This window comes from Xiphias gladius, chromosome 11 (assembly GCF_016859285.1).
Source record: "Xiphias gladius isolate SHS-SW01 ecotype Sanya breed wild chromosome 11, ASM1685928v1, whole genome shotgun sequence".
NCBI lineage: Eukaryota > Metazoa > Chordata > Actinopteri > Istiophoriformes > Xiphiidae > Xiphias > Xiphias gladius.
This window is the reverse complement of record NC_053410.1, coordinates 26,415,169-26,432,574: the sequence shown is the minus strand read 5'-3', so window position 1 is coordinate 26,432,574 and position 17,406 is coordinate 26,415,169. Positions and strand designations below refer to the sequence as shown.

The 17,406-nt window shown below is 38.6% G+C and overlaps 1 protein-coding gene across 12 annotated transcripts in view; it reads left to right on the top strand.

The window, feature by feature from the left end:
* The window catches only part of col13a1 (collagen, type XIII, alpha 1), a 151,447-nt gene that overhangs the window by 94,739 nt on the left and 39,302 nt on the right, over positions 1–17,406 (top strand). For 8 of the 12 annotated variants that reach the window (XM_040138564.1, XM_040138563.1, XM_040138556.1 and 5 more), the window contains 7 exons: positions 4,841–4,933; positions 6,412–6,453; positions 6,564–6,581; positions 7,141–7,167; positions 8,133–8,177; positions 11,547–11,573; positions 12,871–12,915. In XM_040138564.1, the coding sequence (XP_039994498.1) occupies positions 4,841–4,933; positions 6,412–6,453; positions 6,564–6,581; positions 7,141–7,167; positions 8,133–8,177; positions 11,547–11,573; positions 12,871–12,915 (297 nt within the window). The remainder of the gene's footprint in view (positions 1–4,840; positions 4,934–6,411; positions 6,454–6,563; positions 6,582–7,140; positions 7,168–8,132; positions 8,178–11,546; positions 11,574–12,870; positions 12,916–17,406) is intronic. The other 4 variants (XM_040138566.1, XM_040138565.1, XM_040138561.1 and 1 more) reach the window with 2 other exon arrangements.

Below are 17,406 nucleotides of genomic sequence, written 5' to 3'. Positions count from 1 at the left end.
AGCATACAGTACTATATGGTTGCTCTATAACAAGATGAGATGAGATGAGATGAGATGAGATAAGATAACACTTTATTGATCCCCAGGCAGGGAGATTAGGGTGTTAAAAGCAGCAGAAAGACAGTCGAAGTATAGATAAAAATAAAATACGCTAAATATACAATACAATAAAAACAGCAATGAGCAAACAACTCTACAAAACAACAAATTAGGAAACAACGGTACATGCAGTGCAAAAGGATATGATATTTACAGCTTCCACATGTACATGTAATTCATACATGTAGTGCAACAGCTGCTTATGGAGCAAATGATAAAGTAATAACTTCTAAAATTATGCAATAGGTGGTGATGACAGTAATCAAGAGAGAATGAGAATGTGCCTTTACATGTACTGAAAATTATATCCAAACTGTTAACAAATTCTGTAATGTTTAAATAATCTTTTGAATAAGAGGTTATTCTTTTGAATATCATAAAATCCATGAATATACTCACTATAAGAAAATAAAAAGTACAGGTTAATCACCGGCTGATGGTATTACTAATTCTTTACCATTTATCTTACCTCATTCAAAGAGACGTGAAGTTATTACATTGTACTGGAGCAATTACTGTCCATCAGTACCAACAACACTAGACAAAGCTGTTTGTGAAGGAGCCAAGACACAATACCTTGTTTGGACGTTAGCAAATATTTGTTTTCATACACTGAAAACACAAGCTGGACTAACATACTTTATATTGCCTCCCTATGACAAATCAGATATTGACCAAACAATGTTGACCATTTGATATAATGGTATTTCAATACTGATTAACCCTCAATAAGCCCTTTAATATACAGTACATCTGAACAGCACATTTTATTATTTGCTATTGGCAGCTGTAATCTTACCATATCAGTATATGCATACAACAAAAACCGATTACGCCCCAGTCAATATCATTAAAATGATAAATGATTCAAATTCTATCATCTTAAAAGAATTGTATTATTTTTAGGTTAAAGTGTGGGGTATTTGATCTTATGTATTTTAAAAACAAACAGGTTGGATACACTACACTGAAAATATGGGCCCCAAAGAACAACCTCAATGCAACAAAAGTCAGTTTACCTGTGACCACTGCAACAAAAATGAGTAGACCTGTGATTTCCAATTAAGGCTACCTGTATGAACAAGGTTATAAAAGAACCTGTAAACACCATACCTTCCTCAGTTTTAGCCTGGGTTATTGCTAATGCAACAGGGCTCGACATGGTGAGTAAATGCCTGAAGTATGAAACCAGACTGTGAGACTTCACAAAGATGTAATATAAGAGTAGTAATTATAAGAGCATCGGCCACTGAACATAAGGTAAAACACAGCTGCAGCAGGGGTTAGGAGGTACAGGAAAAGCCATACTACCAATAACAGAAGGCGCAGTGTCCGTTCTTGAAAAATGGCCCCATGCACGATTCACCATTTAAGAACTTTTAATTGAAAAACAGACGGGTAAGCGCTTCAATGGTTATCTGTGGAAACTGGTGTTTCAGTGACTGATCAGACAGTGAGAAGGACACTGCATGAAGTCAAATTCTACGGGGCCGTATAAGAAAAGAACCATTGCTCATAAAGAAGCACAAAAGTGCAAGATTAAACTTTGCTAAAGAAAATGAAAAGAAGCCTGCTTAAATTTGGCAGCAGTCTTTGTTCAGATGAAACCAAAATTTGTTTGGATCAGATGGGTTCCAGCATGTTGGACGTGGACCTGGCCAAGACTACCAAAGTGACTGCATAGTGCCAACCGTGAAACATGGAGGTGTGAGCTTACTGGTATAGGGCTGCTGAGTGCAAAAGGTGTAGGAGAGACATTTATACAATGGCATGAAAAAGTCTGGGTACCCCTGGTCAAAACATCTGTTAAAGTGAATAGTTAAGTGAGTAGAGGATGACCCGATCTCCAAAAGACATAAAGTTAAAGATGAAACATTCTTTTCATCATTGTAAGCAAGTTTAGAGTGAAAAAAAAGAAAGCAGCACCATACAAACATTTGGGCACCAAAGAGGTTTGATCTCTCAGATAACTTTTACCAAGGAAAATTAAAATAATTGATTGCAACAAAGAAGGAGAGGCTATAAGAAAATAGCAAACAGGTCGCCATTTCCTCAGTTCGTAATGTAATAAAGCAATGGGAGCTAACAAAAAAGTTGAGGTCTCGAAGGCCAAGAAAACTTTGAGAGAGAACTGCTGGTAGGATTGCTTGAAAGGCAAATCAAAACCCCCGTTTGACTGCAAAAGATCTTCAAGAAGATTTAGCAGACTCTGGAGTGGTGGTGCACTGTTCTACTGTACAGCAACACCTTGAAGGTAAAATAGAACTTCCTGGCCACAATGAACAAAGGTATGTTTGGAGTAAAAAGGCTGCTGCAGAGTTTCGTGAAAAGAACACCTCTCCAACTGTTAAGCACGGGGGTGGATCGATCATGCTTTGGGCCTGTGTTGCAGCCAGTGGCTGAAAAAAACTGGTCCAACAAAGAGCAGCTGATAACAATCATCTGTGAAGAATGTCACAACATCTCCCCACAGATTTGTATGAGACTGATATCATCCATGTCCAGGAGGATCAAATCTATTAATAATAAAGGTGGGAACACAATATTAAAAAAAAAAAAAAAAAAGACTGGAATCTCACGATGAAGGGTGTACTGACTTTTCTTGCAGTTGGTTCTTAAATGTGGACCTTTCATTATAGTTCAATTAGTCAAACATTTCAGTTTAATTTTTCTTGGACTTTGGCAAAAAATAAATAAAATTGTATTAAATGAACAGGATTTTTAATTGCTTAACATTATAGTGATATTGACCAGAGGTGTACTCAGTTGTGATTTATACTGTATAACCCCTATGATAGCCTAACACATCCAAAGACATAAATCATATCTGGCCACATTCTGCATTGCAGTACAGGGGAAATATGATCAACTATGGACCTAATGTAGATGGATATGGTCTCCATTATCTCAGAATAGAAGCTTGGCAGCGCATTCTGGTACTGAGCTACTATGCATGTGTGTTCTCCTTCAGTAAGACAGTGATTGCTGAGTGACTGAAGTAAGGCTAGCACTTTGTGTTAGGAACTTCTCTAAGTTGGACCACATGTGAAAATAAATCATGTACTGTAGCATATTGCATTAAATGTAAAACTCATTGCCCTGTATGATAATGGGTATTTCCATACAGAAAAAATTTTAAACCTGTTGCAATCAGGAAATTTTATTTTATGAGTGGTTCAGCGTGTAACAAAGGAGAAACTGATTCCGGATGTAGCAGCCCAACAGATTTATTTCAGCCGGTGAGGTATGTTTATTCCCTTCATATCCGTTGCTCATTGGAAATTTCCTTTATTTGATTTTGTTTAGTCTTGGCTTTGGTTTGAAATCATTCCCAGGGCCCTGGCTGTCAGTGGACAGTCTTCAGAATAACCACACACAGATTAGCTGTCTATTACAAAGAAGCTGCAGGAAAGATCAATGTCGAAATTACACCCATTCCCTTCAAATATAAACAATAACAACTTATGCAGTTACAGATCTTTTGTGATCTCTAATTACAACTTATTTTGAGCCATTTTGAGAATATAAAGCTATACTAAACTCAGCTGGAGTACCTTTGACAATGTGGTCCTGAAAAAATGAGACATCCAGAACCTTCATTCTATGTGGCATGTAAAAAGTAGAAAAAGAAAAAAAAAAACAATAAAAAAGATTAGTGTCACTTATTTTCCAGTGCCTTGCTCTACAAACAAATACAATCACTAAGAAGAAACAGCATTATAACCTCATCTGTGATAAAATATTCTAAACTTCAGTTTACAATTCATAACTTTATCTGGAGCTTTCTAACTCCAGTGGTCTTCAACAAATAGAACTTCGTCAGGTGTCATCACATGACCAAAGTACCAAAATTTGGTAAAATAATGGGGGATATCATAAACCCTGTCTCTGCACAAAGATGGTGGTCTCTGTCATGAGCTACTTGATCTTTCTCAAGCCATCCGCTCACCCCTGGTCTTTGACCACTTCTCAGTTGCTGCTTTGAGCAGCTTTGGTCTCATGTTCACAGACAGATGAATAGTTGGTCTTCAATCTTGTGATCCAGGTCCAGGTCTAGGCCCTTACCCAGGGTCCTGAGGATGCCTGGGGTGCTCTGGGTACTTTAACCCCATTTACATAAAAGGTATCAAAGTCAGTTAATGGCTTGAGAAAGAAAAAGGATGCCATTCAGGGTCTCCTTGAATGAAACTCCCATATACAACCACTCTTCACTACATGACTGAAGTTCTGTAATAAGGTCACATGATTTCCAATTAATGCTGTCACCCCTTATTCTCATATTCAATGATGCTGTCTGTAGTTGGTGCTCTTCCATATCACATAATTTCTAGATGATAATGGGACCAGTTTCGTTCTCATATTCATAGACACCTGATGTTTGCTTCCGGTGTCCTCTTACCCAAGGTATTTGCTAAGACCCTATCACAAGGATCCTTGATCATGTCCTGACACCTGAAGAAGTTACACTCCCTGAAGTCAGTGGGATATGGTAAAAGCCTTGGGAAAGCTTATAAGTGAACCTTAAAATTAAAAATTTTTGTCACAGATAAATGTTTCCAAGATCAAGAATGAATATTCGTGCTCAAGCATTAAAACCACCTGCCTTGCTCCCCATCTAACCTTCCTCTCTGCAAATCCCCTGCTGCATTTATTTGCGGTATAGTGTGAGGTTGTTGTGTTGGCATGGCTAGTGTGGCAAGGCTCAATCCAGCATGGAAGGTTGTAACTCAAGGTCTCTCAGCAGGGTGAGCCTGGCGTGCAGGGACCCCCAGGACCTCCAGGACCCCCAGGGCCCCCAGGAACCCCAGGCTTGAATGGAGCCAGTGGCTCACCGGTGAGTCCCAGTCTGAGTTCAGCCAGAAATTAAAATTCTACTTATACACTTGTTAATTAGCCATCTTACAAAATATGTTCAGCTTTTACACAGACAACAGATGTTGTTGGACAGAAACTCAAAAAACTGCATAAACTGCATTAACTTTTTAATCAATCAACTCGGAACCAGTTCTTTTTTTCATTTTTGCATTCAATGTGTTAGTCTGTCTCTCAGTACTTTCTTACATGCGAGCCCTTTCTCTGGCTCTTAGCCCTAAGCCCATTGGTTCCTACTGAGGTTTTATTGAGAGTAAATACATTCATTTAATTAATTTATTAATCTTTACTGAGAAGGCTATAAAAGAACCACAGTAGATGATTTAATTTGTTTAAATTTTGACAGGATCTGCTCTTTTGAAAACCTGTTTTATAAGGAGGGTTTTTAGGAACACCAAGGGCAAAACAAGGAACGTCTCTCACCCTGATTATGTGTCCACAGTTCATTTTCACCCCTAGTGTGTTTCGGCTTGGCTGGCATCCACAGCATGCAGCATTGAAGAATGTTGCATGTTGTGGATGCCAGCCACAAGGTTTCATTTCCTTCCTCTGGATTATGACACACTCATGTATTACATACTAATGATCAGTTTCAATCTTATAAATAATAGTCACATCAACATCCAAATCATAACTACACTGGGAAACAATGTTGCGTTATATCTGACTTGTTGCTTACGGAATTGCCTGTGAGGCAAACACATGTATCATTGCAGCCAATATCTGCTGTTCAAAGTAAGTGAACCCAAATTTGATGAAAAAAAAAACCTTTAACACACCCAACTCTTTAATCACGCAATAGTCCAATGTTATAGACCTTTAGAAGTTGTAAACAGGAGAGTCTTTCTCACCTTAACTCAGTTACTTTAATGAAGCTGCGGCCACCTCCCAAGTCAATCAATCAGAATTTCGCATAAGGCAGGGCAATGATGAGAGTAGGGTAGCAACAGTTGGCCTGGTGATGGCAAGGCAGTATAGTCATGGTAGTTTTGGCGACAAGAACCAAGAAACTAGGGGAAGCATTGAAAATTTGGGCAAAACGATAAAAAGAATGCTCTCAAGTACGACTCGGTTCCTTCCATTCATACCAAAGAGCTACTGAAAAAAAATTGGATCATTTGCGAGTGTAACATCACTACTCTTTTTCAAAGCTGACTCTATGTTGCAACCTAAGAACATAAAAAAATTTTCACTTCTACAACCACTGGAGCTGTTCCATTTTTAAAGTTTTAAAGTGCAACTTCAAGCCTGATGCAAGTTTACTTTACCATTGTGCCAGTTTGACTTCATTACTTAAGGGTGAAAAATATTTACGATTTATTGTAAGGCTCTCATTTTATCCACAAAATGCATAGTTGCAAATTCCAGTGGCATTATGGAACTGGTATTACAGATGGTTTTGTAGATTCTGTGTAAAGAATTTTTGATCTTTTCACACAGGGTAAGCCTGGTGAGCCGGGCAAGCCAGGAAAAGACCCAAGGGTAAGTTTGGTTCAGTGACTCCTCCACCTTTATTTTTCTATAACTTTCTCATAGTGAAAGTTTGTTTGTGTGATATTTAACTTCTTGTGATTTCTACATCGTTTCTGCAGCTTTTACCAGGACTGAAGGTAAACAAATCTCTCTTCTTGACCAAACAGCATAATTACAATTCTGCAAAACCTGATTAGCATCACTGTGGCCCCTCAAGATGACTCTAGAGTTATTACAGACAAACACACTCACGCCCAAAAAAAACAAGCCATAACAAAGAGGGACCAAACAAAGATGTTTCCACTTGGTCTCTGTGCAGCTGCTGTGAAGTTCAGAACAAACTCCGACTACGCAACAGAAACACTATACATCTCTGTGTTTCCTTTGGATTGCATGAGCCGATCTACACAATGCAATAACTGTCACAGGTTATTTAAAAGGAGGAATGTAGATTGTGAGATCAGACCTGAATCGCACAGTGGTTCCCACTGTAATAGGCTTTAGAATGAGCAGTAATAGCTGAGCTGGGCTGTAGCACGATCAGAGAAGCATTTTGAAAAACATGACTTTGTAGCCCACAACTCAAACCTCAGCCTCAGCCACCTTGTTTTCGATACATCTGTCAATGTCAACCTGCATTTTTTACACTGGTTGGATATGTACTTTATATGTACACACATTGTTTTTTCTCTCCAGGGTGAGCCAGGTGTGCCAGGACAAAAGGTGAGCTCCCTTCTGTATTTAACTTGTGAAAAAGGATATATGAAGTAGAATCCAGGATGTGCTCAAATTGGCTAGAAAATACTTACTCCAGTACACAATCTATTGTACACAATGTCCACTGAGTAATTGACGGATTTTTCACTGTGAACAGAAAGCAATAACCATCTATTTCCCCATGTAAGGGTGGACTTTTGTATCTGTCTACGTATCTACTTATGTATCATGTTCTTTCAAGTACCTGCAGGGATTAATGCAGAAGAAGAAGGAAGAAGTTTTTTTTTTCTTGTTGCATTGCTTTGGTTGAAAAACATACACCCACTGAGCACTTTATTAGGAACACCTGTACACGTGCTTATTCATGTAATTATCCGATTAGCCAATCATGTGGCAGCAGTGCAATGCATAAAATCCTGCAGATACAGGTCAGGAGCTTCAGTTAATGTTAAAATCAAACATCAGAATGGGGAAAAAAAAATGTGATCTCAGTGACTTTGACCATGGAGCCTCAGGTTTCACAGGGGTGGCTTTGCCTCAGGAGTTAGAGCGGTTGGTCCACTAACTGGAAGGTCGGTGGTTTGATCCCTGGCTCCTCCAGTCCGCATGTCGAGGGACAAGACAAGATACTGAACCCCAAATTGCCCCCGATGTAGTGTGTGTGTGTGTGTGTGTTTGTGTGTGTGTGGAAAGTATGTATAGAAAAGGGCGCTGTATGAATGTATGTGTGAATTGTAGTAGTGTAATATATATATGAATAGTAGTGTAAAGCGCTTTGAGTGGTTGATAATTATATAAGGTATATAAGTGTATTTACCATTTATCATTTCTGACCCTACCTTCTATGGTAGGGTCAGAAGAAGACATTTGTACCTTTGCCTGTGTTGTGCCCACTCACCAGCTATTTGCTGGTGGTGAACATTTTTGTGAATAAGTTTGAAGTTAATATTTGTTTCTCTGTCTCTCCATAGGGTGATCAAGGCGATGTAGGCCCACCAGGTCCTGAAGGCACAAAGGTGTTTTTGTTTGTGTGGTGTTTTATGTTCATCTAAAGGTTTAAATTTAAACTCTAAAGGATGTGCTAAGGTTTTTTTTTTAAATCTGTCTTAATACAACATTCACATGCCATATGTACATTGGAATGGGTTAAGGTTTGTTGCTATCATTCCTCTTCTCAATGCTGGTCGTGGAGTAATCCTTTCCTAACATGATTATCCTGTAAAATACAGCAAACAAAATCCACAGTCCATGTTCTATACAAAAATGTATTCAGCCAAAGCTTTTCTAATTTTTTAACAACATTTATTTAAACAACAGCAGTTATACGAAAACAAACCAAATCTACTACCAAACTCAACAGGGAAACACTGTCTGTGGAAAGACAAAGAGGGTAATAAAGTTCCAGCTCGAAACCAATTATTGAATGAATTTTTGCATGAGGACTGTAGATTTTGTCCCCCATCTTAGCTGCATCATTTGGCCACAGTTTTTATTTATCTATTTATTTATTTTATATTAAATGCTATAGAGCATTAAATGAAGCTTTGGGGGTTTTTTAGAACTGATATCGTAAAAATACTGAGACCCCGACCTCACAAAATGATGCAGGTAGCATCTGCTGCTATATTTATGGTTTTGACATTCATTTAATGGAAAGTTTTTGCTAGATTATTGCATAATATTCTCCTTAGCATTGAATAAATGGGATGAGCGCAGCACGCGCACACACACACACACACACACACACACACACACACACACACACACACACACACACACACACACACACACACACACACACACAACCACAAACTGACACAAACATGCACACACACTCTGCGGATGGCAGCTTGAATGATCTAACCTTGGCTTTGAAGCTGTGTGGGATCTGTCCACTACAATCTCAACATGCTTGTCCTTCTCCACTTTTCCATGGCTTAACAGACTTCCTCTAGACAACACACACATGCAAATGTACACAGCAACGGTTCTACACTAATCCAAGGCATTCTATGGCACTACTAGAGACCAGAGTTTTGGGGCTTTACAGATGACAAAAGGAAAGCTGCCACAATTATTGGGGGGGGACTAGTCAAGATTAACTTAGGATATTAAAAAAAAGAATGAAAAGAGAGTATCAGTGGCAGGCCAGCGACAGGATGTCATGGTTGGAAAGTGTCTCACTCACGTTGAAGGAATTATTTTACCATGCTCACATTTCACTTGAGTAGGAGGGAAATTATAGAAGAAAGGAAGGAACAGGGTTGGAATGAAGAGGGTTTAGGGCAAAAATGATCTGAAATATTATCACACACCTTAGCAGACATCGAGCAAACATTGAACAACATTAGCGTTCATCTGGAGTTGTGTTTCTGGCCAGCTGACCTACAGTATTGACCTTTCTGCTCCTGAAGTAAAAGAGGCTAAAAAGCTCCATAGAGATAATTAGAAATGTAGTCTCATTTGTGGCATCATTACTTTGTATGTTATTCCAGATTGTCACATAGCGGAAAAAGTCAAAATATTACCACACACTGAGTGTGACCAAACCATGAAATAATGTACAGTGCGATGATGATCCTCTGTGGTTTTTTTTGTCATCATAAGAGTGGCATCTTTTGCACTGTACAGTTATTTAATTCACTGTTCATATTTCATAAAATGTCTAGCGGAGCTAAAGATTCATAGCCTCTTTTACACTTGTTGATATTTTTAAAACTCATTGCAAACTGTGTTGAGTTAAAGACCAAGTAATTCATTATATGTAAAAATGTGATACATAAATTCTTATATTCAATAATTAATATTTTCATAACTTTACTCTTACGCTTCCACTAAATTCCACAAAGCTAAAACATTTCAGTCATGTGGTTATCGTCAAACAGTTTGGCTGCTGCTGTTACAATAAAACCACAGTATATATCAATAACATGACACTCTGTGAAAGTCATTTTGCCTGAAGCCAGAAATAAAAACTCAGACTGAATGAACTGTAAAGGTCACAGTGAAAACACAGTGTCCCTCGGATGTTTATACTGCAGCTTTTCTGAGGCACGGACTGCTAGAAGTACCTTATTGCTGTAAGCTTCTGTGTAGATTATTGCCTTGTAAACTTCAACTCTTCTTCCATCAGGCTTTGTTTGAAATCAGCCCAGAGTCCCATTTCTGTTTTCTGCCCTGAGCTTTATGAGTACATGACGCTACTGACTTGGAGGTCACTAAGCGTCCAGAGAAGAGGCCTTCATATACACTGTTATCAGACTTTTTTCCAGAGGTTCTACAACAGGGATTAGATAACTTCTTAGATAGAAGCATACTACTCCTTCGGTTTTCACATCCTCTCTATGAGACTTTGGACTACGGCTGGATATCAGCACTGATTTCCCAAAATTGATTCGATGTCGATTCACAAAGTCTCTAACCAGTTCAGTTCAATTCAGTTTATTTAGATTCAATTTGATTCTTAATGACATCAGATAAATACCAATGTTGTACGTGTTTCTCGTAAATTATCTTGGAAACTTAAATATATTCTACATTCAACGAGTGAGCAACACTGTTGTTTCCTTGAATACGAAATTCTGTGAAGTACATATAATAGACTAAAGTGTAAGTATATCTCCAAGTGATAAAACTGTGGACCAAGGATTTATTTTCCCTTGGCAAAAGCAAAATGACTAAAACATGATACATCTTTATTTTTCTACATGTGCAAGAAAGTTGAGTAAGAATAATAAAAAACCTGCAACCACTTACTAGACGCCATCATTCTGCATAACTGACTGAATCAAGTAGAATCCACACACTGTTCACTTGACTTCCACAGCCTCACATCTCGTAGCCAAACATATCGCTTCAACAAACACAAGCCAAGAGTCTTTTTTCAGTCTGTCCCTCGCGTAGATGTGTAGATTGGCTACAAGATAGCCGGAGTCAGCTAACCTTCCTGAGTCACGACGGCCCTATAAACTGCAACAGGTCTTCAAAGACTGTAACTATCAACAAACGGCAGCTAACCTCTATGTTACCCTTAACTTAAAATAACCTTTTTGTGCAGGTTGTAATAACTTGATTTCCACAAAGTAGACATTTTTACACATCATGCAGCCTTAACTGAACCACTTACAAAAAGTGACCACTGTCTTCAGGGCAGATGTGCATGAGAAAAAGCGCAAATGCAAAGATCAATCTTGGGATTTTAAGAATCCATATTGGATCATTCAAATAAAAATTGCGATTAATCAGAAAATCAAATGTTTTTATCCAGCCCTACCTGCGACACAGTACTTATAATGATTATAGAGGATATTGTGCTCCATCTAGTGGACTGATGTGTTGTTCTCAGTTTTTATAATAACAGCATTTGTCTCTGCTTTGCTTCACAGGGAGTTAAAGGTGACCAAGGAATTAAGGTAACGTTTTTTGCTTTTTCAATTTTCTTTTTTGTCACAAAATATTAGGAACAACTGCTAATAAAGGTTGTAGCCCATGTTCTATGTTCTGCCAAGACTTCAGAGATGCTGAGGTTCTGAGTCCAAGACCGTTCACTAAACCCTCTACCCTGACCCCAGCACAGTTTTGATCACATCAGTCTATCGTATACATATACATATATAGATACACAGAACCATGTATCCAAGGCCAGTTCTGAGTTTTGTGACAGTGCATTTTTCCAGATTATCCAATCTAATCTGATTTAAATAGTATATTTCACTTAAGAAGTAGAATAGTTTTCTCAACACATAAAAGAACACTTAATCCTGTAGTTTATCTAAATGCTTCAAAATCACCCACAGTAATTTGAAGATACATGGTCTTTGCCAATCTTTGTGAGTATTGTGACAAAACTTTGTAACTTTGTAACAAAAAGTTGCTCCCTCCAAAAAAGTCAAATTTAAAGAATGTTGATAGAAATAGTAGTTTCACGGAAGAATTTCCATTTCAAGTTTTACTTAATAGCAGTTTCCAGAGCTTTTGACCATAACAGACAGTCTGAACTCTTGAGGACTGTGTCATATGGTCTAAAGTTACAGAAAATACTGGCCTTGATTTATAATAGTTTTCTCAAACTGGAAGGGCCTTTAAAAAGTCAAAATGTATAACTATTAGTCATAGAAAGGAAACATCACTAAAACCTCCACATTTTCATCCAAAATACCAACAACATATGTCATCAGTAATAGTTACAGCCCTGGTTTTCTTTTAGCTATAGCCTCTGTTTTCGACTCAGCGGTGTAATAAGAGAATAAGAGAGTAAGGGACCTTGTATTGCTTGTATCTGTGTTACCTTGTCTGTCAATTCTTTTGCTCACACCGAGGGTAGTCCTAGGTGTAGCCCTAACCCCACCAGCCCTAACTGAGTCTGGATCTGTGTCTACACTAAACTTTAGGTTTCCATTTTAATCAAAGGGGGTTAATATTGTTCAGCTTACTTGTTTTAACTGGATGAGAAATCAGTCCACCACTGGCTACTGTTAATTTTTTTTCAAGGCAACTATTTGCTGCTTTGGACCAGGGACCAACATGATAGAAGGTTCTTGATGTCAGCTCTAAAGATTTAGATCTCCTCCTGTCACTGCCATGTCAAGAAGGAGCACTTTTTTCTCCCCTGAGGCTGTGCTCGTCTTTGATTTTCCCCTGGTTGAAAGAGCATGTCTGTTTTTACTGCCCCGCTGCTTTTCTGAGCTGCTTTTTTCATACGCTCTATAGGGAGACGAAGGAAAGTGGGGATTCCCAGGAGGGAGGGGAGAGAAGGTAGAGTGACAGGCAAGCATGGAGTTGTGTGTGTGGCATGTCATGGTTTATTTATGCATGGTGAGATCACAGATGTCGCCGCTCGAGTCTGGATGAGTGAAACTTGGTTTAAATTTGTCTCTTAGCGGAAAGGCACTTCAAAAGTTTGAACTGAAAGCTGATGTCTGTTTTTGAACACAAACAACCTGAAAACCCTCATGAATTTAAATCCATTTGTGAGCACACAAAGTTATACTGTAATGGTAATGCAATCAATATTGTTATTTAGTGTTTAGTTGAGCTGTGTGAGCATAATTCAGTAAGAATGAACACTAAGCCTTTTTTTGTGTGTGTCCATGGTCTATGGGGCCTATTTGGTTCTGCACTTAATTAGTCAAATCAATTAGTAACTTATCTCTCTAATTTCTGTATTCATTCTCTGGTGGCCTCCAGCACTTCAGGAGGCCCAAGTGACCTTGACCTACATCAGCTTCTTGGACATGGTAGCATGGCAGTAGCAGTTGCAGCCATATGTACGTGTGTTTTCTCCATTAAGCCTCACACATGGGGGAAAGAGGAAGAAAAGTCAAAAGCAGAAAAAACTTCAAGGAAAGTGCATACTTGTTGGTATCCACAGGAAATAGCGATCTGGAAAAGGCCTTTATTGTGTAATAATAAAGAGAAAGTGCTTTTGCAGGCTGCTCCTTCAATGTTAGGGTATGGTTGCTTAAGGAGTTGAGGTTTCCATCAATCCAGGAGAAATCTGTTCTATATATAATCTCAGAGAGCTGGCTGCTGGTGCCTTTTGAGTGCAGACCATAAATGAGGACTTTTCTAGACTCAAGCACTTCAGTTTCAAAGCTCTCAGGAGACAACAGGCCCATGTCCAGCCATGAAGTAGGCAGACACAACAACCAACTCAGAAGCTTGTCACATTTTTCACTTTGATTAAATACTCTACTACTTTTCTTCTTTGTTTAAGAAATCTGAATCTTCTGAACTACTCAGACCCATTTGGTTAGATGTATCGGTCTTACACTATGGTCTAGAGAAACATATGAAATACCAATATTTTGTCCAAATATTCACAGTCCTCTGAGGATGATTCCTTGAAGCATTTCCCTTTGGGATGAATTGCTTTCCTCTTGTAGCACTCTCTGGCCAAAATATAAACTTTACACACAAGAAAGATCGTAATCTAACCAGTAGAATTCCATGTTATGCTTGGCACATTCATGGTCCCAACAGGATGTACCTTTTTGAATGTGAGGGTAAAATTAAGAATTCAGAATGAAAAACACAGTATATACAGTAATGCAAACAAATTACCCCTAGGACCTATAAAGACCATCTGTGAATAGAGGATTGGGGAGGAAGGAGCAAGCAGCAATCCAATGTCACAATTCATGTACAGCCAAGAGAAAGACACTGCAGACACCAAGGCCAAGCAGGAAGAACAAAGGCACTTTATTGAATGGTCAGGCAGACAAAGGGAGGTCACAAACTGGCAACAGGTCTAAACACAAATAGCATGGGCAGGTTTACAGAAGAATGGTAAGGGTCAGTAAAAGGATACAGGCAGGCAAGTACAGGTACAGATACATGCAGGAGTGAATAGAATTGTAATAAAGCAACACTGACGTTCTGGCAGAAAATGTTGGCAGGAGGTGCTGATTAGGAGATTCGGAGCAAGTGTACAGGTGAATGTGGAAGTTAGGAGAAGGAGTAAGGCCAGAACACTAAAGGCAACTGCGGGACATGACACAGAGGGAGGTTGTAGGAATGACGACAGATCGGTGACATGCAGACTGACAGGACTGGCTATGAACCTCCTAACTCTCTGTGAAATCTACAGTCTTATCTAGTAGCTTTCTGGCTGAACATATTATAATCACACAGCTTCACATTTTTGCTTCCTATTGTGGCATGTTTGAACAGGAATTCATGCCTGACACTTACAGTAACTTTCATCATGTGTACTTAACATTCATTAGAAACTGTTGGTACGGATTAATAAGTTGCAGTTCTCAGTTGATAGAAATTGAAACCGTTCATTGAAACGTATTTTATAACATATAACATATTTCATAATCAGTGTTTTTAGTGAAATATCTAATTTCTATAATATTTGGTGTCAGTAATACTAACTGACAACAGCTTAGAACTGTTAAGTGGTCTTAATTTTATAAGGGCTTTGCACCAGCACACTGATACATTTTTCTAAATCCAATTCTGTCCATCTGTTGCCAAGCATATTTCACCGTGAAGAAAGGAAAACATTTTTCAGGCACTCTTCGGCAAAGCAAGGAGAGGAAATGTAGAAGATGTAAAAGCTGTTATTTAGTTGGGCATATTGGTTATAAGGTCAACTGGTTTCGCTGGTCTTCAAATCATTCAAAATAATATAGTCACATAAGTAGAGATGATTATGAAAGTTGCTTAAAGACAGGGCTTAAAATTTAGATCCTAATTCAAATCTGGACATATTAGGGCATCAAATTTAAAATTCCAGTATGTTTCCCATTGCAGTATTGTCTATGGAATGTTTCAAAGAACAATTTATAGAGGACATGATAACAGTCTGTGCACCACTTGATATTGTAAGCCTACTGACCGAAATTCTTTATTACATTATGATTCTTTACATCCTTCTCACTTAAAAGGTTCCAGCCTGTCAGAAGAATTTTTGATTTGGAAATGGACTTTGATAGACAATCTCAACATATGACATGTTTTTTGGATAGATCATATAGGCAAGACATTGTCTCTATAGCTCTAAACAACACTAACTCCACAGAGGGCAGTCAACTGCTCCAGAGAACTACAAAAACATACAAAGAGGAGATCTGGTACACACGTGGTGATGCAGTATGGTAAACAAGCTCAATAAATGTCTAATATCATAACATCTAATCGGGATGTTCTTAAGTCTTGTGATCCCAGGCTTGGGAAGTTTTTTTTTTTTTTGGACCCTCAGAAAATATTCTATAAGCAAGCCTTTACCATCAGAGACAAGCTAGTTCAGGGTTATTTTCCACCTAAAGGTGAAAGGAAGGGTTCAAAAGACCTGTGGACACATATAAATGTGTGAGCTCCATATACAATAACTGCCCAAAAGTACTGCAAATGAAAAATTTCTCAGATGTAACGACAGGTAAAACATACAAAGACAAACGTTTCATTAACTGCAAAGCCACGTGTGTAGTGTATCACCTTACTTGTCCCTATAAATATTTCAACATTGGATGTACTGAGAGACACCGCTCAAAGACAGACAGAATGGAATCAATATGCCATCAGAAAATCTACATCATCCTATGGCATGACATTTTGCTGAACAGCATGTATACAATGGCAGTCTCTTGAGGATGGAAGGAGGAGAAGTTACTGAACAATCCATCAGAGGGGTGACAGCCTACAAAAACTGCTGCAAAGGGAAACCTATTGGATTCTGAAATTTGATGACCCAGTATATCCAACTTTGAATGACAAACTAGATCATAATGCCTTTCTGTAACCAACTTTAGTAGTCATCTCAACTGATGTGACTATGTAGTGATAAGATTCGCAATGTTGTCATGAATTCTTTCTGTTTTATGATATTAATGTTTTGATGTTACCATGTTGGTAATGTCATTATGTTTCGCAATGTTGTTATTTCTGTTGTGTTGTCTATAAAGAGTACCAGGTGTAAACATCCCATTTTAACCTTCTCCACCCTGGTGGAGAGCCTTAATGACGGTTTTAAATACAACTCCTGTTCTTGCTCTGCCAAGGAGTGCCCGAATAATATTTTCTTTTCTTCACTGTGATCAGTTATTCAACATCAAGAGCACCATAAGGCTTCCTGGATTCAGTCACAAACTATTTTTGTCTGTTTATAATATTTCACTGTTAAGTGTACACAGCACAAACAGAATGAAAACAAGGGATCCTGCAGGATCGTTAGACGATGATTACAGTTCCCTTAAGTGTGATGGGGACTGTTTTAAAACTGACACTCCTTTTAATTTTCCTCTGAAGTGGAAATAAGATGGCTATAGGCTTTGGTAAAGAAATTAGCAGTGTGACAGACACATGGGGGCTCACAACCACTGTATGTCACAGAAAGAGAGAGATGTTGAAATGGGAACATGATGGATGAATGGCAAACTATTGAGGCTACCAGAGGGATGCTACAAGCTGGTTGGCGAAGTTATAGATCAAAGGGAGATGCTCTTTCCTGTTTGGGGCATTTGGTTGTTGGGGAGTGTATCTAAGAGCGATGGCTCTAAACACACAGGAGGGTTGTGTGTTTACAGCCATCACCACTCCTGACGATAGCAGGAACAATGGATGTCCAGCAGTGCTTTCATCTGACCACAAACTCACGTACGCTAGCGGACACTCTGTCCATATGTGGTCCTTTCCATCTCCACCTTCCAACTGACACATAAATGTGAAAAGTTCATTCACACGAAAATCTCTGAATGACACACGTACACATTAGCTTCTGTGTGGCCCCGAGAAGCA